This window comes from Littorina saxatilis, linkage group LG7, assembly GCF_037325665.1.
Source record: "Littorina saxatilis isolate snail1 linkage group LG7, US_GU_Lsax_2.0, whole genome shotgun sequence".
In the NCBI taxonomy this organism is placed as follows: domain Eukaryota; kingdom Metazoa; phylum Mollusca; class Gastropoda; order Littorinimorpha; family Littorinidae; genus Littorina; species Littorina saxatilis.
The window spans coordinates 43,824,255-43,849,428 of record NC_090251.1 but is presented as its reverse complement, the minus strand read 5'-3'; the positions used below and the strand labels follow the sequence as shown (position 1 = coordinate 43,849,428).

At 41.7% G+C, this 25,174-nt stretch overlaps 1 protein-coding gene and 1 long non-coding RNA gene across 3 annotated transcripts in view; one reads left to right on the top strand and one right to left on the bottom strand.

Moving 5' to 3' along the window:
• Window positions 1-25,174, bottom strand: part of LOC138971540 (serine-rich adhesin for platelets-like) — a 59,674-nt gene that overhangs the window by 17,003 nt on the left and 17,497 nt on the right. Inside the window, exons 14-26 of one of the 2 annotated variants that reach the window (XM_070344285.1) lie at window positions 24,035-24,898; window positions 22,099-22,191; window positions 21,347-21,406; window positions 19,767-20,514; window positions 16,387-16,495; window positions 14,451-15,876; window positions 13,624-13,744; window positions 10,957-11,124; window positions 10,194-10,442; window positions 9,304-9,416; window positions 2,162-2,512; window positions 1,347-1,539; window positions 214-289 (exon numbers count right to left, since the gene is read on the bottom strand). In XM_070344285.1, the coding sequence (XP_070200386.1) occupies window positions 214-289; window positions 1,347-1,539; window positions 2,162-2,512; window positions 9,304-9,416; window positions 10,194-10,442; window positions 10,957-11,124; window positions 13,624-13,744; window positions 14,451-15,876; window positions 16,387-16,495; window positions 19,767-20,514; window positions 21,347-21,406; window positions 22,099-22,191; window positions 24,035-24,898 (4,571 nt within the window). The remainder of the gene's footprint in view (window positions 1-213; window positions 290-1,346; window positions 1,540-2,161; window positions 2,513-9,303; window positions 9,417-10,193; window positions 10,443-10,956; window positions 11,125-13,623; window positions 13,745-14,450; window positions 15,877-16,386; window positions 16,496-19,766; window positions 20,515-21,346; window positions 21,407-22,098; window positions 22,192-24,034; window positions 24,899-25,174) is intronic. The other variant, XM_070344286.1, reaches the window with a different exon arrangement.
• On the top strand, window positions 6,757-8,587 carry LOC138971542 (uncharacterized). The gene is made up of 2 exons (XR_011457284.1): window positions 6,757-7,370; window positions 8,086-8,587. It is a non-coding gene; the product is annotated as an uncharacterized lncRNA (long non-coding RNA).

Below are 25,174 nucleotides of genomic sequence, written 5' to 3'. Positions count from 1 at the left end.
TGCAAACCAACTATATTGCACACACACACACATACCAACCACACACATACAAACCACACACACACACACACACAGAGTCATACTTCAACAGTGAGAGAGAGAGAGAGAGAGAGAGAGAGAGAGAAAGAGAGAGAGAGAAAGAGAGAGAGAGAGAGAGAGAGAGAGAGAGACACTAGCACTCACATTCACGCATCAAAACAAGAAATAAAATACCTGAGGGGTGACATGCACAGGTTTCTTGGCCCACAGGTAACTATCCACTTTCTCCAGCATATTGTGAACCACCAACCTGTTTGAAAAATAAAACAAAATATTAATCTATCATGTAATAAATGAACATTACCTGCTATTCAGACTTGGTCGTGCGACAGACGTTTTCTTCCACACAAGATTACGAACGAAGCCGTCAGGCTGAGTTAGACATCAGCTAATCGAGTGTGGAAGAAAACTCTGTCACACGACCAAGTCGAAATAGCATTTATGTCTCACAGCTTCAACAGAGGAGAAAACAAACACGTTTTGTGTACTCAAGCTTGACAAACCTAAACACAGGAGCAGCCATTGTGGAGAGATCTACTTTTTGACGGAACTGAACGAACAACTATGAATGACGTCTCGGTATATGTGAATGACGTCACAGTCATCGTCACAGTCTGTATCTTTTGAAGCATCGCATTCTTCATGACGTCTTTCTGTGTCTGCATCCGCGAAATGTTTGTTCTTTTCGGGGTCTTTGTCATCTATGTTCAGAACTCTGTCCTTCTAGTTTCAGACTAACAGGCCTCCTGAGCGAGCCGCTTTCCAAGGGCAGCTAAATTCGCGTATGGAAACAGTTCTGTCGTCTGGGATGCCGTTCTCAGTATTCTCAGCGTTGAAGAATTTGTAAAGAGAAGAAACGATAACAGCAGGAGAAATAAAAGTCGTGTGTGCATTTTGGGGCTTTTGGAGGGACGATTTCGAGTTTGAATCCGTTCTTGCACATGCTCCAAAGCGTGTAACATACAATCTTGCACACGTTTGCTTTAGCAGTGGCAAAGAAGGAAAGCGTGTGACATACTAAAATATCACACTAGTATTAGCGTTAGGAATGAATGGTGTGTGAATATATGCCAAGTTAGGAGTATGCTTCTGACGAGAGGTTCAGGATGCATGTGAATTAGTTCAAAGCCATGCATGGCTGAATGGTTTACAAAAGTTGTGTGGGTATAAATCAGTGCATGCTAGGACAGTGAATGACGGATGTGTAGTGAGGCATGTGGCTGAATGTTATATTTAATATTATACTTGTATTTTGTCTTTCTGGCTTTTCTTTCTTGGGTTAAGGCTTTTATTTGTAGCTAGCTTACATCTGTTTTCGCTCCAAGGCAGACAGTAAAAGGAATGTGGTGTACACTTCAGTACTGAAGCACCCATCACTGCCGCTGTTGTTGCCTTTAATGAAACAATCCTGCAGCAGCTTTGTGGCCATCTTGGCACCAAGACTTTGTGCAGCCAGCAATCCCAGGGAGAGCCACGTCAGATGTCTTTCACCTGCTGTGTCTGGAGAAAAAAAAGTTAGACGCCTTAAGGTCAGGTAAGGTAAGGTAATTTCATAGTCCACTTAATCTATAGAGTTCCAGTAAGGATTTTCAAGGAACACAAAATATGCCAGGGGCCCAGGTAGGGTCAAGGAGAAAATCGACGTCGTCGTGGAATTTTGGGGTAACTCGATTCAAACAGCTTTTCAGGAGGACATCATTTCTATTATGAAATAGTGTTTTATATGCGTTCCTGGTATGGATATAAAGATACAAGAATGTTAAATCATGTATTGTCAATCGTATTTAAGAGAATATTTTTCATGAAGAATGATTTCCTAAAGCTAAAGCACATAAACATTAAAATGGCCAAGAATCAAGTTACGCCGAAACTCCAAGACGGCATTGAAATGTAAATGTAGGGGGCTTGGGACTTTCCCCCTGGAAGCTGAAGGGTGTTAATTTTTCTTTTGCACAAATTTATAAACTTCACTGTTGTACTCCTGAACACCACCCCCCCCCCCCCCCAAAAAAAAAAAAAAAACCCACACACACACAAAAACAAAACAACAACAACAAAACAACAATAAAACCAACCTCAAACATAACATTAGCCCGCAATCTCAAACTACCCAATAACTTACGGCCATCAGTGATGAAATCTGCGTCATCCGTCTCAAACTCAACGGCAGAGAAAAGTCGGTCAGCTGCCAAGTTCACCACGGAGCGAGGATCCTGGCTGTGCGTTGGCAATCCTGAGTCACGCAAATCCTCCACCATACTGACATTTTCTCCTGCTGATCCCATGGGTAACAACGATGGTGAAGATGACACTGACGACAAATTAGCTGACCTGGATGCAGGGGTAGGGGGTGGGGTGGAGGGGTCAAGGTTGAACGGTTGTGATGGATTGGCCTGCAAGTGGGAGAGGGCAGTAGATTGTTGAAACATCTGGAGAAGGTACTTCCATTCCTCTGCATTTCGTGGTGTAAAACCTGAAAATAAACCAATACCGAATGAGTAAGAATGAACTTTCTGTTTAGGCCAAAAAAAAAAATAGGTGTGGTTAAGGTAACATAGCCAGAAAAAATAGGGTAGGAAGGTATAGGCAATCACTTTCTTTTTTTTTTTTTACTTTTTTTTCTAATGTCTACAAATTAAACCTACTTGACAGGGAAATAAGTGTGCGACTCGGGCGATTTCGCTTTCATTGCGTTTTCTGCACTGGTTTTTTGTTTGTTTGGTTTTTTTGACAAATGTAATAAAAAGTTATAGGGTCGGCCCCTAAAAATAGGATAGGTCGGGTTACCGTAACCACACCTATTTTTTTTTTAGGCCTTATCTAAAAGCATACTCTCACCTTGAGTTGGTGCAATCTTTACAGTGAAATAAGACCTCCACAAATCTTAGAAAATCAGGGAGCCTTAAAGGTCCTTGTCTACATTTTTATACCGAAATCGCCATTTGACCATTAAAATGCAGAGTCTATTATCTACAAATATCAACAATACACCCCCTTTCGATCAGGAAAGACGAAGCCAATGTAGCCGTTTGAAAATTCATTGTCCTCTCAAATCCCGTGCATTTCGTGCGTTTATAAAAAAAAAAGCGTGGACAGCGCTCCAGTGTCAAACTGTTGCTGCACTTGTTTGGGCGTGGCTATAAGCATAGTGACATGAATTTGATTGGTCAGTATTTTTAGGCAAAGCACATGTTCTCAGCAAACAGAAAACAAAATATTGGAAGCGTGAGTCACGCTACCCAAAAATAAAATCTTTTTTTACATATATTTTTTTTCCGATAACTTTTAAGAGGGGGTCCAACTGTAGCTGCAAAAGAGAGTAAGTCTTAAGATGGGGTTCCCACTGTAGCTGCAAAAGAGAGTAAGTCTTAAGAGGGGGTTCCCACTGTAGCTGCAAAAGAGAGTAAGTCTTAAGAGGGGGTTCCCACTGTAGCTGCAAAAGAGAGTAAGTCTTAACACTATTGTGACTAGCATTGCCACGGCGTTAACGTCCTGCCTGCCCAAGCTTGCCACCAAGAAACTTACCAAAAATCAGTAACTGTAAAGAAATCTGTCTAGCAAGCTTGAATTAAGTCCAATCACCACCAAATTTTGTGTACTAATTAAAAAATGGATGCCCAGTTCAGTCGTGCTATTTATAAGTTTGTCACGCGATTTGTTTTAGCAAAGGGGGGGTGAAAGGGGGATAATTTGTGTTTTTTAACGTTTTTTTGTGTGTGTTTTCTTTTCCACTGCTTTTTTAAAAGTTATTTTTTAACAGAAAGTATTATAAATAATTTTATAACCAAACAAGGTGTAAAACCTATGAATTAGCTGAAATATTGTTAAAATTCTACACAGAAATAAGGAGACAGTACAAAGAAACAAGTCGCGTAAGGCGAAAATACAATATTTAGTCAAGTAGCTGTCGAACTCACAGAATGAAACTGAACGCAACGCAACGCAGCAAGACCGTATACTCGTAGCATCGTCACTCCACCGCCCGTGGCAAAGGCAGTGCCCGTGGAATTGACAAGAAGAGCGGGGTATTCGTTGCGCTAAGAAGGATAGCACGCTTTTCTGTACCTCTCTTCGTTTTAACTTTCTGAGCGTGTTTTTAATCCAAACATATCATATCTATATATTTTTGGAATCAGGAACCGACAAGGAATAAGATGAAAATGTTTTTGAATTGATTTCGAAAAAAAAATTTGGATAATAATTTTTATATATTTAATTTTCAGAGCTTGTTTTTAATCCGAATATAACATATTTATATGTTTTTGGAATCAGCAAATGATGGAGAATAAGATAAACGTAAATTTGGATCGTTTTATAAATTTTTATTTTTTTTTACAATTTTCAGATTTTTAATGACCAAAGTCATTAATTAATTTTTAAGCCACCAAGCTGAAATGCAATACCGAACCCCGGGCTTCGTCGAAGATTACTTGACCAAAATTTCAACCAATTTGGTTGAAAAATGAGGGCGTGACAGTGCCGCCTCAACTTTCACGAAAAGCCGGATATGACGTCATCAAAGACATTTATCAAAAAAATGAAGAAAACGTTCGGGGATTTCATACCCAGGAACTCTCATGTCAAATTTCATAAAGATCGGTCCAGTAGTTTAGTCTGAATCGCTCTACACACACACACACACACACACACATACACCACGACCCTCGTTTCGATTCCCCCTCGATGTTAAAATATTTAGTCAAAACTTGACTAAATATAAAACAAGAAGGGCAAAGCCCATACGACTCACATGCTTGACCTTGACCTTTACATGACCTTGACCTTCAGGGTCAAGGTCAAATAACTAAACCTAGCAATGACATCATACACTAAGAACTGCTTTACACATTTTTCCTACCAAAATACATGTGACCTTGACCCAAGGTCAAGGTCATCCAAGGTCATGCAACACAAAGCTGTTAATTCAAGACATAGGAAGTACAATGGTGCTTATTGGCTCTATCTACCATGAGATATGGTCACTTTTAGTGGTTCACTACCTTATTTTGGTCACATTTCATAAGGGTCAAAGTGACCTTGACCTTGATCATATGTGACCAAATGTGTCTCATGATGAAAGCATAACATGTGCCCCACTTAATTTTTAAGTTTGAAACAGTTATCTTCCATAGTTCAGGGTCAAGGTCACTTCAAAATATGTATACAATCCAACTTTGAAGAGCTCCTGTGACCTTGACCTTGAAGCAAGGTAAACCAAACTGGTATCAAAAGACGGGGCTTACTTTGCCCTATATATCATATATAGGTGAGGTATTCAATCTCAAAAACTTCAGAGAAAATGGGAAAAATGTGAAAAATAGCTGTTTTTTAGACAACATTTATGGCCCCTGCGACCTTGACCTTGAAGCAAGGTCAAGATGCTATGTATGTTTTTTGGGGCCTTGTCATCATACACCATCTTGCCAAATTTGGTACTGATAGACTGAATAGTGTCCAAGAAATATCCAACGTTAAAGTTTTCCGGACGGACGGACGACTCGGGTGAGTACATAGACTCACTTTTGCTTCACATGTGAGTCAAAAAACAAGCAAATCCCGCATTCACTCACAGCATCCTGACTCAAATGAAACAAAACTGTGACACTCACCAAATGATGTCTAGGTAATCCATATTGAATATAAGTCACATTTTCACAACAAAGTCCCAACTGTACACCTATGAACATTTCCAAAAGGATTAGGCTCCAGCCATCCATTGTTATCAGTGCTGCCACGCCCCCCTTGCAACTACACATTCGAAGATTCATGCAGTACCACCCTAACACGTGTAGTTTGCCGACTCATACTAGCAGCAACAACAGGACTGTTTCTTCCTCAATATCACTGCTATTATCGCTTTCTTGAGGCGAAAACAACACGTCGGAATCATGATCTACAGGGTCCTCAAGATCCAACATCCGGAGAATCTCCTCCCGTGACAAGGCTCGCCTTCGATTCATTTTTTTTCTCGAAAAAAACGCACAAATCAGGCTAATATTGCATATGGCGGAAGGGCACACCAAGTGTGTCAAGGGAAACAACTCAATTTACTGCAAGCTTCAAAAACCGGGAAGCAATCACGAGTCGTGTACCTTGTATGTCTAATACTAAAATAGTCACTTCCCGTCCGTGGGCGTTGCAGCGCTATTACTAATATAGTCACCTCCCGTCGCGAAAGTGTTAAGGGCAGACACCACAGTGAAAAAAGTGATTTTTTTGTTCCCTGGTCATTTCCGTTTTCTTTCTGATTCTGGATTTTGAACCTCTTCTGGTTACTCTGATGTACTGATTTTAGATCAGAATTAATCATAAACGGTCAAAACGGCTAAATGAACAATGTATGTGTATGCAATTGTGTATTGAAAACACACAAAACAGCAAAAAAATGCGTATGTTTGAGTGGTGACTGTGAGTCAAACAAATCGTGAACGGTAGTCACGTTTGCATGACTGGAATGAGTTGTCTTTTCTTTGCTAGGATCAGTTCATACCGCGGACAACGGGAATTTCCGTTTACTGGTTTCGCGCCGTTTGTAACAGCAACAAGAAGACATTCCAAAGAGCCGAAGAGAACCGATGAAGATTCCGGGAAATTCCGTATGAACAATTTTCGCTACTGACCAATCGAATCGCGGATATTAAACTTCGTTTATGCTCGGTCTCGTTCGGTTCGATTCGGCCTTCCCAGAATCCAATATTCTTCAATTTCCGCCAGATCTTGCCAAAGGCGATGTGAAACATTTACAGCTGCGATTTTCCTTGGATATCTTTGTGGAATCTTCAGTTTATCACACGTTTTACCCCGATTTCAGTGCTAGACACGCAAAGGATGATTATTGGGTAAAATCAGATCAGTTGCAGAGGCTGGCGTGACAGAAGTTTAAAAAGAAAGTGCGAGTCGATAGTGTCGTCTGCTATTGCTACGAACGAATCGGAAGATCAAGTTTGTGCATTCAACTTCGTCCAGAATGAAAATTGGCTGGAAACTATGCTGCTTCCCTTGCAACAGCTGGGTTGGAGCAAGAAATCACCATCGGTGGTGTACGTTTGAAGCACGTTTCCATGTGTGTTTTGAACCACGACTTATTTTAGAGTTGCGGAGCGGAATGTGTACGGCAGTAAGGACAACACGGAGTTCGCCATTTATGGCAACGAAAAGGCAGACCCTATATCTTTTTTCGGGAAAAAAGCAAATAAACTGCTTAAAAAAAGAACAATCAATACAAAAATGACTTTGTTCAGCCAAACCATGCATCTCCTGGGAAATCTGCTGCAGCTGAATACTAGCCCAAGCAGAGCAGTAAAGATTCCAAGCAGCTGATAAAGCTTGTAGTATGTATGCATTTTTTCTTCTTTTTTTTTGACAGAAATGTAGAAGTTTATACATGTGTTTGGTTATGTTTGCGGCTCTGGCTCTGTGTGTTCATGTGTGTGACTGTGTGTGACTGCTGAAGAAGAGAATCTTACTAACAACACCCTGATGCAAAGAAACTGAATAGGATGCAAAGTCAGTAATGTGCGGCTACTGTGAAGCTTGGTTGTCACAAGGTTTGTCCTGTTGGGGCAAAACATCTGTTCTTTCCTCATTTATTTTCTTGAGCATATTACTTATAGCTTCCTCCTGTGATCAAAGTTTTCTTGTGGCACAAACAAACATGCATTCACATGGACCAGTGAGTGAACATTGCTTGTGGTCATACTTCCCATGCAGACCATATGGTTTCTGCATGCAGTCAGAGACATACATACAGAGATGCGAAGCGAGGGCCGCTCGCATGAAGTATGTGCAATAGCTGTAGACCAGACCAGCACTGCCTTAGCACCATTCACATGATTTTTCAACATCTTTTTGTTCACTGCTTGACTATTAGCACTGACATAAGCATGCGCCGAAATATCACATATTACAATACCTGTTTTTCAAATGTGTGTGTGTAGGAGGGGGGGGGGGGGGGGGGGGGCGTCATTGTTGGGAAAATGTGAATAGCCGTATTGAGTTTGTAATAGACATATCATATTATTAATTTTGAATTTATGTTCTCTACAGATGGTGAGGTGGAAGCTGGAGAGGAGCTTCCAAAGTACCCATGGCACTGCATGGCAATTCACAGAAGTCAACCCTAATATCGTAGTATAAAAAGTAAAGGACACTGTTATAAATTTCCCTGATAAATCAAAGCAAGTCCAAAAGAGGTCCAAGATAAGAGGCTTCACTGGTAACAATTTGGGAATTATGGATGGGCATAATTTATGCAGCGTGCACATAACGGATGAGAGTTGATCATTGTGACCTTGGAACAGGTTCCTTGGTGCTTGCAGAACACTGGCTGTTTTTTTTTTAACATTTTGTTGAATTTAGTTTCCGTTTTTCTTGTGGAACTCAGCAAGACTTGTTGTTTTGTCAGTGTTGTTTTGTTACATGTTTCGTAAACGTTTGTGTGAAAAAAAATCATTTTCTTCATGTTTTGTGCATTTTCTCAAAACTACTTTTTTGTCACTTCAAAAGCCTAAGGCTTTTTTTCTAATAAACTTGCGTTGTTGAAACTTTGCGTACATCTTGAGTGTGTTATTTTGCAGAAACTGATTGAGGGATTTGTTGAAAAAAAATTTTCTTGAGAAGTTATACCCTTTTTGGGGGCGTTTTTTCATGAAATTCAACATCACTCACTTTCATCATTGATATTTTTTAAATGACTTGAGATATCAAAAAAAGCCTCAATCAGTTTCTCGGCATTGTGCTGAAGTATAAATAACAAGCATCAAAACTAAATTTCATGCAGTTTTAAAAAAGCCTTAGGGTTTTAAAAAGGGGCAGTTTGGTGGCCATCTTGGATTGCTACCATGGCAACCGATGGTCCAATTTTTATTTTTTTTCCATTTTCTCAGGAGATAGACTGAGTACTTAAATTCTAAAACAATTGTTGACCCAAGAGTTATGAAACAAAAAAAATCACTTTTAACACCAGTGCCTCCCCTTTTAAGAGGGGGTTCCCACTGTAGCTGCAAAAGAGAGTAAGTCTTAAGAGGGGGGTCCCACTGTAGCTGCAAAAGCAACACTGTATTGATATTGCTGTGAAATCATCATCAAAACAAGATAATACCTTCAGACGACAATAACGCCTGAAAACTTGTATCCTATCCTGTGCTGACTTAGCTACTGTCGGTTTAAGAAATACATGTACTCTCCATCTACCGATAATCCATACAGTTTATAAAACTTCCACTCATACAATTAGTCAACACAGTTGCCCCTCTCAAGTCTTACCAAAAGGCGTGTGTCCATTCAGCAAGTTGATGTCATTCAGTCTGACCTCCAGCTGTAAGGCTCTCTGCCATTGGTCACTTTCCTTCAGTAGTGTTAAACAACCAGGCCAGTACCTAGAAAGCAAATGCAAACATCTGACTAAGTTCTTCAATCGTTAATAATCAAAATACAAGAATGATAAGTTTAAACAAATTTGTTCAATGAAAATTCACTTGAACCTCCTTCTTTCGATCTTTAAAACAGATGGAGAAGATAGCCCACAGACAGATAAAACTTATTCAAAGAGAAATACTTCAAATATCTTTAATTTTATACAGTGTTTTCTTTGTACTGTGAAAGCTAACATCAACTCATGCGGCAATATCTGTCTGATTTTCCCAGCCAGAAGAAAAAGTGCCTTCAACTAACTTTACACAACAAACGTCTGCTTCCAACACCCATCTAAAGAAACAAAATGTTCCCACCCTTTCCAAAAAACCAAACCCATATCCTTCTTCTTCTTCTTCTTCAGCGTTCCAGAATTTTTCTGGTTACGTGTGAGCTCGTTTGCCCATTTGGGTTCCCCACACTATACTCTGAGAGCATAGTCAGCTCACTCCGCTTTCGTTGAGTAGGCATGCTGGGTATTTTCGTGTTTCCATAACCCACCGAACTCCGACATGGCTTACAGGATCTTTTCCGTGCGCACTTGGTCTTGTGCTTGCGTGTACACACGAAGGGGGTTAAGTCACAAGCAGGTCTGCACATAAGTTGACCTGGGAGATCGGAAAAATCTCCACTCTTAACCCACCAGGCGGCAGCGACCGGGATTCGAACTCACGACCTCCCGATTAGGAGGCCGACGTCTTACCACCAGGCCACTGCGCCCGTCAAACCCATATCCAACACACCTGTGTTTCCAACAAGCATCCAAAGCGGAAGCACTGTCCGCCCGTTTTAAAAGAGACAAGACCGTTTCCAACGCTTCCGTGACGGTCTCAGGGGGCAGCTTAGAGTTGTCCGCACTTGCTTTGAGGCGGGCGTCACTGGTGAGAGAGGCGGAGGAGGACGATAGGAAGGAGATGTGAAGCTGTAGCAGACACTCAAGCACCGCCAATTTGGTTTCTCGTGTTGTGCACATTTGTTTGATGAATTCATTCCTGGATGACAGAGATGATTTCAATTCATGAAGATTTCAATGATGGTACATGCAAGTTTTACATCACACTCTGTCTCAACAAGTTCCCAAAGTTGAACAAAGTTTTTTTTAATTAAACAAACCAATTAACAAACAAACGAACACACACATACCCACACATACACAAAAACATGAAAGACAAACATACCTTTACTGTTAAAAGTCTGGCGTAAAGTCTTGTTTTAAGTTACTGAGACTACACAAAACATGTTTGGCTGATTGCTATTGCTTTGATGCATTGGACGAACAGAGTTAATAGCTTTCCACAGAGTAGACCTTGCGTTGAAAGATTTTTCGGTTCATAACCTCTGCAAATTTACCTCCATTTTAAGACTCCCTCCTTTTAAATACCTGATTTCTTTAGATATTTGGAGGTCTTAAAAGACTCGTTTCCACTAACAACACACTGGCTCCAAAACCAGCACGCTAGTGACTGAGCTCTAGGCCATGCCCTTTTATATTCTAACAAGGATGACCTGCTGTGTGACGGTGCTGAGCCAAGACGCAGCGGAAGGTAGCGGGTGACCATCTGGAGCTGAGACTTGGAGTGCAGCCGGCAAAGATTCAGCAGGTCATCCAGTTTCACTTGACGAGGAACCTCCGCTGTGAAGTCAGTCACTTTCATCGGGCTCAGTGCAAACAGACTGTTGACAAAAGAAAGCAGAAACACTGAAAACTCGATCGCGACTCACCTGAACAACTGGCTTTAACATAGAAATATAGATTAGACGTTTCATGCATCGTGCAGGTCTTCTCCAGTAAATAACCATGAAGAATAGAAGGGAAAAGAAAAGACGAAATTAAGAAGTGTTGATTAAAGAAAACATTTTACTTCCAATTTTTTCCCTTTCTTTCCAAGTGGATTTGTATACTCAGACTGCACTTCTAGGCTGTGCCATCATTACAATCAATTCTGTCAATGAGATAACGGAAAGAACATTATTTATAATCAAAAGCAGAAAGCCATATTACATCAGCCATATTTAATTGAGGACACAGATCCGTTCATGTCGCAGGTACTACAGTAAAACCTGCGAGCAAAGGACGCTCTTGGGGAGCCTAATTGCCACTGTCCTTTGTAGCAAGGTGTCCTTTCTTATGAATATGAATGCGCTAACATTTTTTTGGAGAAAATAAAACCCAACAGCCAAATGAATTACATGATTGTTTGTTAGTGGTACATGTAGTTTTATTGTATGTATGTGTGCATGTTTATATATAAATGTAAATAGAGTGTCTATGCATGTTTAGTTCTTTCATTATCTTTCATTACATGTAATAACAAGAAGGGCAAAGCCCATACGACTCACATGCTTTACACATTTTTCCTACCAAAATACATGTGACCTTGACCCAAGGTCAAGGTCATCCAAGGTCATGCAACACAAAGCTGTTAATTCAAGACATAGGAAGTACAATGGTGCTTATTGGCTCTTTCTACCATGAGATATGGTCACTTTTAGTGGTTCACTACCTTATTTTGGTCACATTTCATAAGGGTCAAAGTGACCTTGACCTTGATCATATGTGACCAAATGTGTCTCATGATGAAAGCATAACATGTGCCCCACATAATTTTTAAGTTTGAAACAGTTATCTTCCATAGTTCAGGGTCAAGGTCACTTCAAAATATGTATACAATCCAACTTTGAAGAGCTCCTGTGACCTTGACCTTGAAGCAAGGTAAACCAAACTGGTATCAAAAGATGGGGCTTACTTTGCCCTATATATCATATATAGGTGAGGTATTGAATCTCAAAAACTTCAGAGAAAATGGGAAAAATGTGAAAAATAGCTGTTTTTTAGGCAACATTTATGGCCCCTGCGACCTTGACCTTGAAGCAAGGTCAAGATGCTATGTATGTTTTTTGGGGCCTTGTCATCATACACCATCTTGCCAAATTTGGTACTGATAGACTGAATAGTGTCCAAGAAATATCCAACGTTAAAGTTTTCCAGACGGACGTGAGTCAAAAATGAAAACCAAAACTTGATGTTCAGAAAAACAATTTCAAATTCCAAACTGTGCATTAGTCATGCAGAAAGTGACAAAGAGAAAAAGTTCAAGGATAGTCTGCAACATGTATACGTACAAAACCACAATCGGTAAGTTTATCACTGGGGTTTGCGGAAAAAGAGGGAGGGAGAGGGAGGGGGGAGGGAGGGAGGGAGGGAGGGAGAGAGAGAGAGAGAGAGAGAGAGAGAGAGAGAGAGAGAGAGAGAGAGAGAGAGAGAGAGAGAGAGAGAGAGAGAGAGAGAGAGAGAGAGAGAGAGAGAGAGAGAGAGAGAGAGAGAGAGAGAGAGAGAGAGAGAGAGAGAGAGAGAGAGAGAGAGAGAGAGAGAGAGAGAGAGAGAGGTGTAATCTGTTTCTTACGACCTGAAGCAATGGGCCATTCACGGGAAGATTCTTTGATCGAGCTGTTGAAAACCACTCGAAGAGTTCTTCGTTCAACTCATCATAGGTTGTTTTTCTTCTCTTAACACATGTTGCCGTCGATCTGGCACCGGATTCCCACTGACTGAGAATTTGTGTTCGATCAGCTTTTATGTTGGAAATTTGAGTTTTTCCGCAATTCAGCTCATCAGCAACTTTTCGAACGGACAGCCCCTTGTCCAATTTTTTTATGACATCGACTCTCTCTTCTAAAGTCAAAATTTTTCGTTTTGGCATGATGAGACGAAGACGAAGGATGAGACGAAGATGCATCACAGTACAGAAAGTAGAAACCCGTGTTTTTGTTTGTGAGTTCACGGCATCGACCAATGAGGGTGCACCATACAAAAATCAACTTCTTTCAAGTGCTGTCATTGGCTTACAAAATAAGCTTCTCGCGCGTTCACATCGCCAGCGAAATTGTATTTGCAGAACCAAGATGGCGGACCAGCGTCTGCTAAAAGCTGTCTGCTTCAAGGGTTTGTCCGTTGTTGACAAGTAACGAACCCAATCGGGACCAAAAAAGGGTGTCCGCGTCCGCGCCTTTGAGGTGTTTGCTCTTTTAAGGTGTTTTTGAGTGTAAAATACATCCGTCCTCACTTGAATTGTCCGTTATGCTAAGGTGTCCGCCGAAATAAGGGTCCGCTAGATGCAGGTTTTACTGTACTGTAAAATCGTACCAGAGACAATGTGAACAAAATCTCATTACCTTGCTATGTGTCCCAGAAACGCCTGCTTGTGAGGAAGAATGCCCGAGCGCAGATAATCAAAGGCCCCCGTGATGTCCCTGTTTTCGATCTTCATCCACACTATGTCGCCATGGCCCAGAGCTGTATGAACAGAACAGTATTAATGTCAATACAGTGGAACCCCCCTTTTAAGACCACCCTATTTGAGACCAGATTTTCTCAGATGTTTGGAGGTCTTCCACTGTACAGACCATGCCAGTCAGCCTGTGGCAATACAATGGTCAATGGATAACCACACATATGAAGATAATGAAGACATGCAATCATGAAAATTGCAAGGTTGCTGCTGAAAGCCTACTATAACCCATCCAAATCCCCTTTAATACAACTGCCATCCCCCACCCCCAACAAAAAAAAAAAAGGCATGTTTATTTCATGCTGATCATGACTTATTGAACCAATTATGTAGTTGCAGACCAGAGATTTATCTCATGGTTGTTTACAATCCCTTGATGCACTCAGCTTTCTTTTGTCATGTAACCGGGCTATTATTATCCTGTGCATTCTATCCTGCAAAATGTCCCCAACCGGTATCATCATAAACTCCCACCCCGTATGACCATGAACTTCCACCCCGTATCACCATGAACTCCCATCCCGTATGACCATGAACTCCCACCCCGTATGACCATGAACTCCCACCCTGTATGACCATGAACTTCCAACCTGTACGACCATGAACTTAACCTGTATGACCATGAACTCCCACCCCGTATGACCATGAACTCTCACCCTGTATTACCATGAACGTACCCTGTATCACACGGAATAAGCAACAAGTGTTTACCTTGACAGCAAGCAACAAGAGCACACCAGGTGGCATACGCCTCTCTTCCATCATCTTCCACAAGCAGACGCCTCAGCCTCCAGTGGGAAAGAAAGTGATAATACAGCTTCACAAACAATGCCCTCTCCTTGTCAAAAGTGTCCACACTTTCATCTGATTCAGGCATTGGAGGTTGTGACGCATCTGTGACACTTGCTGCTGATGAAGGTGAATGGTGATTTTGACAACTGGATGAGGTAGAGTTCATAGAGGTGGCACCGGTGGGCTGATCATGTGAGGCACTGGAGACCGAAACATCCCCTTTCTGAGCAGAAAGTTTTTCTGTCAGCGAAGCCGAACCAGAATCAGCATCCCCGAAAGACTCGACAGATGACGGAACAGGGTGGGACGCTTCGCCTTTTGCATTAATTGTCTTGGGACCTTCAGGGTGGAAAGAAAAGATAGTGGCGGCGTTGCCAAAGCAACCACACTCCACACAGTGGGAAACTAGGTTGGACACGAGCATGTGCTGCTGGGGTGGCAGGTGGAAAGGATCCTTCACGTGGCAGACCTGCCGCCAGTCAATGTCAAGGTCAACCTCAGAGTCACTCTCAGCGTCTATGGAGTCATCGACCTGAACACCATACCCTGGAGATTTGTTTTCAAAGCTGCGTTCTGAACTCAAGAACCTGTTGCTGGTCTTCTCTGGAATGTCTTGCTTATTGGACCCCTCTTCCAGATGACTTGGCACATTCCCAAGGTCAGAGGAATGAGTCCTTGAACCAGCTGAATGTGGGTCACGGTCAGGCTCAAGGTCACTAACAATGTCTCTCTTGCTGTCTCTCACATCGTTTGCTGCAGAATCTCTCGTTTTATCGTGATTTTGGTTGTTTCTTTGTTCCCCTGGATCTTCAGAGTGAGACAAGGACATGGCTTTGCTCTCCCTTGTGTGTACACCATTGCATAGATCGATTTTACTGTCTTCTGATACAGTCAAATCTGTGGTGTTGTTATTCATTTCTGGGTCCACTGGTGAACCCAAGTCTCTGCTCATTTTGTCTGAAGAAGGGCTAAACTCTGTCTCCAAAGTCTTGACTTTCCCTGGAACCTGATTATCAGTTTCCTTTGACCTGGAAGCTGCCTCTTCCTTCTCTTTCTTTCTTTTCTGCATTTCTTGATGGAAGACTTCAAGGTGATATGTTACAAGAGTCTGATTCAGTTCCTCGGCCCAAGTGTTCAGCACTTCCTTCAGCTTGACAGGGTTGAGGAGAACAGAGTGATCTTTCAGCTGTTTCTGCGTCTGTTCTGTGCGCTTGAGGAAAGGGCTCAAGTCAATGACGCAAGTAGCAGAAAGAATGGAGCTGAGGGCTGGTGGTGTTTCACGAGGAAGGAGGATGTCACTCATGTCTATCTCGTCTCTGAATGATGTGGAATGTGATGCTTGTGGCTGTAGAAAAACAAGGGAAGAAAATCAGAGACTGACATCCTTAAAAAGTACTGAAACACACAGACAGTTACTGACCACACACAGTCACAGAGACAAATGCAGACATACAGAGAAACAGACAGACACAAAGCCACACACACACACACACACACAAAGTGACAATACAAATTCAAAATAACACAAAGTAGAATGATCATGCTGAGCGGTTGATAAGAATCAAGCATGTAAGAAACTAACTATTAACCCGACAGCCCATGGAACTTGGAAGAAACCTCAAACAGACATGATCAAAGCTAATAGCTAATAACCCATCATTATTGTTTATCTGGTGTGTATCTTGTTCATCCATTTCAAAGACCAATAAGTTTAACTTCACCAAGGTGAATGTTTCATCTTGTTTATAATTAGAACGATCCATAAACCTACCTTTCTTAATTTTTGATTGAAAAGACACTTCAAGCTCAGATTTTCAAAGAATAGGTCACTTTCTGCCTCCTCCTAAACACTTACATGAAGGCCTGCAGAAGAGGGCGGGCTCACGGAAGGTGACCTTGACATAAGGTTTTTGTCCTTCACACGCTGAATCAGCGATTTGGTCGTGGTGCCAAACTTCGTTACCCTAGGAGACAAAAAAAAGAGAACACGTCTGAGTAAGTAGATGATGATGATGATGATGATGATATTCATGATGATGATAACGATGATTATGATGATGATAAAGATGATGATGATAAAGATGATGATGATATCAATGATGATGATGATGATACAGCAGAACAAGCCCCTCCAAAATCTGAGAAAATCAGGACTTAAAAAGTCTTGTGGAAACAAGGAAGTTTATAGGAAGTGCAGATGGTAAAATTCCATCACGCGGCCTACTCATGCTACTAATTTGCTTAGCCAATAAACATCAGACCTGTTTACCCCCTCAAATGAAAATCAGGAATGCAACTAGTACTTTTCCGTAATTTGAGGCATCTTTGAGTAATCTTTTTTATCAACCATAAACCAGCTTGAAAACGATTAAACGACACGTTAATTCGCGCGCTACCATGCAAAACAAGTACAAAATTGTTAACCATGTTTAACAGTATTGTACTACACACACAGAAGCTCGATCACACACACCACAAACACACAACACAAGACACCTGATATATATGCAAGTTAACAAAGACAAGTTTACTTCATCTAAAAAAAAAAATTAAAAAAAAGTATTCAGGGGCGGAGCAAGAGAGCTAGAGGGGGGGTACAACCTGGGGTCCAGGGGTTGGGGGGTCTGGCTGAAGAATTTTAGCTATTTTATTAACAATTTGTGGCTTATCCTTGATTTTAAACATGATAAACTGGTGTCAGCAGCCACTCATTATTTCTTTTAAAGTTAATATTAAATAATGGCAATTTCACAGACAGATTTTTTTTTTCTCCACAGACTGAATTTTTGTGTTTTATGTTGCTTTTTTGACAGCAAGGGGGGGAGGGGTCCGGAACCCCAGTAACATCCCCCCACCCAACCCCCCCCCCCCCCCCCCCCCCCCCTACTCCGCCCCAGGGTCCGGTAATATGTAGCTAGTCATCGGTCGGCTGACCGTGAAACTGACGGTGGGTCGACGTTGAACCGCAAAAGTCAGTAATATGAGCGCGAACAACTGCCGGTCCAACTGAAAACAGTCGCCCGACTGTGGTTGGGCTTACAGGCACCTTTTTCGGTCGATCGACCGCAGTGTCTCTACTTGTTTTAACTTTCTGAGCGTGTTTTTAATCCAAACATATCATATCTATATGTTTTTAGAATCAGGAACCGACAAGGAATAAGATGAAAGTGTTTTTAAATTGATTCCGATCATTTAATTTTGATAATAATTTTTTTATATTTAATTTTCAGAGCTTGTTTTTAATTCAAATATAACATATTTATATGTTTTTGGAATCAGCAAATGATGGAGAATAAGATGAACGTAAATTTGGATCGTTTTCTAAAAACAATATTTTTTTTACATTTTTCAGATTTTTAATGATCAAATTTTCTCACCCTGTCCTTTACTACCCAAAAAAAAAAATAAAAAATTTGAGTTTGGAAAAAAAAAGTTTAGGGTCGGCGCCGAAATTTAGATACCGGTACCGCCAAAACAGGACCGATGTTTACATCGGAAGTTGTAATGTTCTAAAAATACCACTGAGCGGCTGACTGTCTAGTCAGCCGACTGTCAGTGCTACCGCGCTGCACATATTACCCGTCAAAACACGGCCGGTCAGCAGACTGCAGTCAACTGACTTGACAGTCAGTCGACTGTGGTTGCTCGACCGTCCAAAATACGCTGTTCATATTACCGGCCCCTGGACTATTTACAGTCAAGATGCATGTGAACAAAACCACCTTACATTCTGTCACATCAGACATCCTGTATTAAAACCAGTCATATTAACACTCTCCAGAAGCTACCTTTAATTTTAGAGGACCGAATCGTTTATTTAATTTAAACATTTTGTTGTAAGTTTTTCGATTCAAAGAACTGTGATTTTTGCTATATAATATTGGAGAAATATTAATGGAGATCAGTTTTAGACTCAGAAAGACTTGAATTTCCGCAACAGCGCAAGTCACTGATGAGCTCGACCATAGATCTACATCTATGTCTCTGGCGCGACTGACCGTAGTGAGAGATCGGTTCGCAGGTCTGGGAGATTCTGTGGAAGTAGAGACCTAGGTCAAATAAACTCGATGCGAAGCAGGCTCATGTTTTGCCAAACATAATTTCGTGTTTTTGTTTGTTTCCATGTTCATTTGTGTACTGCATTTTGTTAAAACTAATGCTGCGTCTAACCTCGGGACACGTGCCGCGACGTGACTCGTATTCTAACTTTGTTGTTGCACTGATCTCAAGTCGATCACCAAAATGAATGTGGTTCGCTCTTCTTAAACTTCACCAGACACCGCCACTTGACTTAATAGTTTTGCCGATATTTCTGTACAACTTTCGCTTTTTTGGTTGGCATTTCGTCCCCACAGAGATCGGACCAATGTCGATCTCAAAACCGCGGAATCCGACAAATGCCTTGCTGTGCACATGCGCAGAAAAGGCTGTTGCGGTCAGCCTTGAAATCACAGTACTGGTGACTACCGCAATTTCGACTTCGAATTTTCACGCACGAAAAATGTTCTCTCGACCGCAATTTCCGGAATTTTCGGTAGATTTCCGTAATACCATAATTTAGACCCCAAATCCGTAATAATTCCGGACAATCCGGGAGGGTAAACAGGTCTGAAACATTAACCATCCACGAACTGACCTATCACTGGCCGCTGCATCCCCCCTTTGTCTCACAGAGATGCTACCCACGCTAAGCGCCTCCACTTGCCAGGTTGTAAACGAAGCGTACACATCGTATCATCGAGCTTCTTGTTTGTTTCTCCCTTCATTTTTCTTTCGTCTACCACTGCACCCTTTCTATAAAAGATAGTTAGTCTTCAAGGGGAGGTAAATTTACAGAGGTCATGAACAGAAAATCCGGAAAAACAAGATCTTAACAGGGGAGGGGTCTTTAATAAAGGGAGTCTTAAAACAGGTAGGGGGGGGGGGGGGGGGGAGGGAGGTAGAGGTACCATTGTATATGAGTGTGTAATGTGCATGGGTATACCTAACTCAATATACAGTCAGTGTGAAAGACAGGAAGTTAGGAAGAATGAGATTGAATGAGAGAACTGTCCAGTCATACACCCATTCATAAAAAAAAAGAATCTAGCACACACACACACACAAAATAACAAAAACTTACAAGCAGAGAAAACCCAAACTTAATTACTAATATTTTGATAAGTTAAAAACGTCAAAATCAATTACCAAAATAAAAAATTCTACAAGCACATATAAATTAAAAAAATTCTTCACCTCTCTTTAACAGAAGCAATTTTCTGTCTGGAGGCCACACTGATTCGATTCTTGACAAAAGAGGAGTCGTGGCTGTTCCATCCTGCCTCCTCACCCCCTCCTGCCGACCTTGACACACCAAAGGCAGATAACCGCTCAATCAAAGGTGGGATGACTTCGTTTCCTGAGCCACCTGTCTTTAACGCTAGCTTTTCATAGGAGGTAGAGAAACTACCATCGCTGTGATGCTCTGTGTGTTCAGTGGACGATAAGTAGTCAGAATCATTCACTATCACTGCCGCATGCCACTTTGTGCTTTCATTCCCTGCCGTATCCTCTTCTCTGGTTGGATCAGTGTCTTGGAAAGCTTCCGCATGCAGATAAACAGACTGTTCATTCTTTTCTACATCCATTTTTGGGAAGCAAAGAGCAATCTCCGTATCACCAACAGCAAAATCAACAGGCCGTGTCTGTTGCTCGACTGCAGCATCATCGTTCTTAGTTGACCTCTGGGCGTTTTCCAGGTACTTTTCTGCCACATTCTCACCAGTACTTTCACTTCGCGGTTGTTTGATGATAAACACGTCATCAGCTCCAGTGCCTGGTGTGGTTGGAGAGAGAGCGGGAGTCCTGTCCTCTTCTTCTTCAATGCTGCTGATGGTTGCTATGGAAATTGTATCTGGGTCGGCGTCTGTCCTCTGGTAGAGGTCGTCTTCTCCTGCATGGTCTGGGGAGGAGTCCAACGACCTCATGTGTTGCAGCGTCTCTGCTGATGATAACATAATGATATTTGATAAAAGCACATGATAATACAATTTATTTTGTTTTTGTTCGAAGAGAAAGCGGGCAGCAGGAAGGAAACAAATATAAGACATGTGTTTTTAGGATCTCACGAATTCATACAATATGCAGGAAAGGACTATGCAACTCTGAGACTCTCTGACTTTCTCTCTCTTTCTCTCTCTGAGTCTCTCTCTCTCTTTCTCTCTCTGAGTCTCTCTCTCTCTTTCTCTCTCTGACTCTCTCTCTCTCTTTCTCTCTCTGAGTCTCTCACTCTCTCTCTCTCTCTGAGTCTCTCTCTCTCTTTCTCTCTCTGACTCTCTTTCTCTCTGAGTCTCTCTCTCTTTCTCTCTCTGAGTCTCTCTCTCTTTCTCTCTCTGAGTCTCTCTCTCTTTCTCTCTCTGAGTCTCTCTCTCTTTCTCTCTCTGAGTCTCTCTCTCTTTCTCTCTCTGAGTCTCTCTCTCTCTTTCTGAGTCTCTCTCTTTCTCTCTCTGAGTCTCTCTCTCTTTCTCTCTCTGAGTCTCTCTCTCTCTCTGAGTCTCTCTCTCTTTCTCTCTCTGAGTCTCTCTCTCTTTCTCTCTCTGAGTCTCTCTCTCTCTGAGTCTCTTTCTCTTTCTCTCTCTGACTCTCTCTCTTTCTCCCTCTGAGTCTCTCTCTTTCTCCCTCTGAGTCTCTCTCTTTCTCTCTCTGAGTCTCTCTCTTTCTCTCTCTGAGTCTCTCTCTTTCTCTCTCTGAGTCTCTCTCTTTCTCTCTCTGAGTCTCTCTCTTTCTCTCTCTGACTTTCTCTCTCTTTCTCTCTCTGAGTCTCTCACACAACATACCTCTCTGTTTCTTTTTCTTCTGCTTTATTGCCCCCATGCTGACTGAACGCTGCAACTGACCTTAAAAACAAAAAGTGTCCGCACATCAAAACTCGTAACATGTCAGATATTTTGTGTTTAATCAAGCTGCAATCTCAGAAACGGCAAAGTCAACATAACCCAAATAAGTGTTCATCACTGCATCATTACTTTGTTTCTGTTGTGTATCTGTTTGCACACTAATTTAAAGACTGATAGATCACTTCAGTTTTACTGAAAGTTTTGTTGTTATCAATTACACACTTACTATTCTAAGAATGTTTTATTGTATTGGTAAAAAAGCCAGGAGAGGAAACATGCTGGAGAAAAAATAAAACTACAGCAAACTAACTAAGTGACAGGGACACAATCAAGCTTTCATTTGACAGTAACTGTTTGGTTGTTGTGTTTGAATGTATCATGTATTGAATGAACTCAAACCAAGATATATTCCTGAGTACTGCACATGGTTGTAATAAAATCGTATGTCTTATGTCATTTGACTCAAATCTGTTTTGCTGTCACAAGAAATGGAGTGAAAGACAAGGAAACACCAAGTTGTGAAATATGAGAAAAAAAAGTTCATCTTTCACTGACCAAGCCTCCCACCAATATCTACCTACCCCTCCTCTCTTTTCCTATTTCTGACTGCAGGTACACAGTATATTGATCATAGACAATCTGCATCCATTTCCATTGGTTGAAAGCATTTAGAGACAAATCTTGTTATATACCTGAAGCACTTCCAGCAAGAGGGATTTCCACTTCGTTTACATGTCGTTTCTTCTTTTTCTTGGTTGTCCTGGCAACAATGCCTGATGAGGAGCCTGGACACGGAAAAGAGACAAATGTGACTTTATGATTAAAGTGTGTGTACTGAAATGTGATCAACAGCTTTCTTTCTTTCTTTATTTGGTGTTTAACGTCGTTTTCAACCATTCAAGGTTATATCGTGACGGGAAAGGGGGAGAGATGGGATAGAGCCACTTGTCAATTGTTTCTTATTCACAAAAGCACTAATCAAAAATTTGCTCCAGGGGCTTGCAACGTAGTACAATGTATTACCTTACTGGGAGAATGCAAGTTTCCAGTACAAAGGACTTAACATTTCTTACATACTGCTTGACTAAAATCTTTACAAAAATTGACTATATTCTATACAAGAAACACTTAACAAGGGTAAAAAGGGAAACAGAATCCGTTAGTCGCCTCTTACGACATGCTGGGGAGCATCGGGTAAATTCTTCCCCCTAACCCGCGGGGGGGTTGATCAACAGCTATTAATGAACTAAAGTGGAAACCTCACCCCTTTTTGAAGATTTAAAGACCCACCCCTTCCCCCTCCTCCTCTTGAATTTAAGACCTTAATTGTTTTTCCCCCAGATTTTCTGTTGATAACATCCATAAATTTAACTTCAATTTAAGACTCCTCTTTTATAAGAGTTAACGGGCGGGGATGTAGCTCAGTCGGTAGCACGCTGGATTTGTATCCAGTTGGCCGCTGTCAGCGTGAGTTCGTCCCCACGTTCGGCGAGAGATTTATTTCTCAGAGTCAACTTTGTGTGCAGACTCTCCTCGGTGTCCGAACACCCCCCGTGTGTACACGCAAGCACAAGACCAAGTGCGCACGAAAAAGATCCTGTAATCCATGTCAGAGTTCGGTGGGTTATAGAAACACGAAAATACCCAGCATGCTTCCTCCGAAAGCGGCGTATGGCTGCCTAAATGGCGGGGTAAAAACGGTCATACATGTAAAAATCCACTCGTGCAAAAAAAAACCACGAGTGTACGTGGGAGTTTCAGCCCACGAACGCAGAAGAAGAAGAAGAAATAAGAGTCAATTCTCTCTGATTGTTTGAGGTCTTAAAGAGAAGGGGGGTGGAAGGGGGGTGGGGGGGGGGTGTCCATTGTATGTTAATCATGCTATCACTTTTGAAAACATGCAGGGTTGGGTGTGTTTTTGTGGGGTTTTGTTGTTGCTTCCTCATGCTTCTCAAGAGGCTGTGTCAAAACACCATCAAGCCGGCTGTATACATAAGCATGGGTGTTACTGGGAAAAATCAAAAAACCTGAAAGGCAGGGGTCCAAAATGCTCAAGTTTGAAAGAAAGTTTCTGGACACCGACGAAACCAAATCATAATAAGCAAGATGGCGGCAAATCCAAGGGAGCGAACCGAGAAAGCACGCGAACCGGTGTCAAAAGTCGGATCGGAACCGCTGCTCATTATTTCAACTTAGCGAAACAAAGCTTTTTTTCTTTCTTTTTTTTTAAACCCGGAAAACCGGAATTTCCGGCTTCAGATTTTTTCAAAAACCGGAAATCCGGCAAAAGCCGGAAGAGTAACACCCATGCATAAGAACAATCTCTAAAAACAGAATACATGTTTCAAGATATACTGTCATTCCATGACAACAATGTTGCTGCCAAGCAGTTTCTTGTGTCTTAATGTACTGAGTATTCTCAAGATGTATGTGTAACTGTTTATATAAAGTGCCGATTACTGCTCAACAATTGCATTCATGAACATTGCATTCATTTTTCACATGCACACATTGCTCACTTATTGCCCAATTGTCATTAAATTCAGCACGCATTAATTTTTCATTTGCAAAATGCTCATTCAGAAACTCTCTCCCATTTTGCATTATTTTCTACCTGGGTCGACTCACCCGAACTTTCTCGCTGAGCACCATTCAGCACAGGTGCTAAAGTCTCAGCATCCTCTGCTCTCCTTTCACTAGACATGGCCTTTCCTGCATTCTCATTAACCACTATCACTATGGAAGGCAGGGAGTTGACTTTCCTCATTGTTCCTGCCTCCTTTTCTTGCTCTGCTTCCAACACTGACTGGGAACGATTCTGCATAGCTGCCATTCCAGCCTGTCCAAAAGTCGCAGCAGATTCTGTTAATTCATGTGATACTGGCACTTGAGTTTCAGAAATGCCTGCACTTTGCTGAGTACCCTCACCATCTGCCCCGTTGAAAGAAGCACCATCAACATGGTCTTTGTTTCCTTCCCCGTCCATTCCAGTGTGGGAAGAGTTCACGGGGATTGTGTCCCCTCCTGGCATGGCGTCTGCGTCATGCACATGTTCAGTAACAGAACCGGTAGCACCGTGATCTTCCGGGTCACTTTGTTGCAGCACAGACCTCTCCCAACTTTCGCCTTCACAAGACATTCTGTTTGCATTGGATGTTTCAGTTTGTGACAAGTTTTTGGCTTCCTCCGCAACAGAGATCTCATAATGTGCTACATCATCCTTTGCACTTTTAGGCAATGAAATGTCACTGATTTCTGTGCCGTTCGTCCTTTCCGAGGCTAAAGTGTCTTGGCTTTCCACTTCAGAATATGTAAACTCAAGTGAAGAAAGTTGTACTGAAGAACTTTTGTGTTTACTTTGATCTGGTAAAACATCCTCAGAAATATGAACTGGCTTCACTTCTTCTATGGCACTTGAGGTTCCGTTTAATGTTTGTACAGGCTGGTGGTCTCTGGTTCCAGCTCCACTTTTCGGTGATAATCTGCCACCATCTAAAAAAAACAATGGAAAAAATCCATGCTCATGCTAAATCTTTTCTTCCGCTTCTCCATTATGAATTCTGTCAATTATTAAGGATTTTATGAGGACATTCTCAGCTAAAATCATTTGTAAAAAGAAAGATTATGCATGATCAAATTTACTCTGCCTGTTTGTGTGTGTGTGTGTGTGTGTGTGTGTGTGTGTGTGTGTGTGTGTGTGTGTGTGTGTGTGTGTGTGTGTGTGTGTGTGTGTGTGTGTGTGTGTGTGTGTGTGTGTGTGTGTGTGTG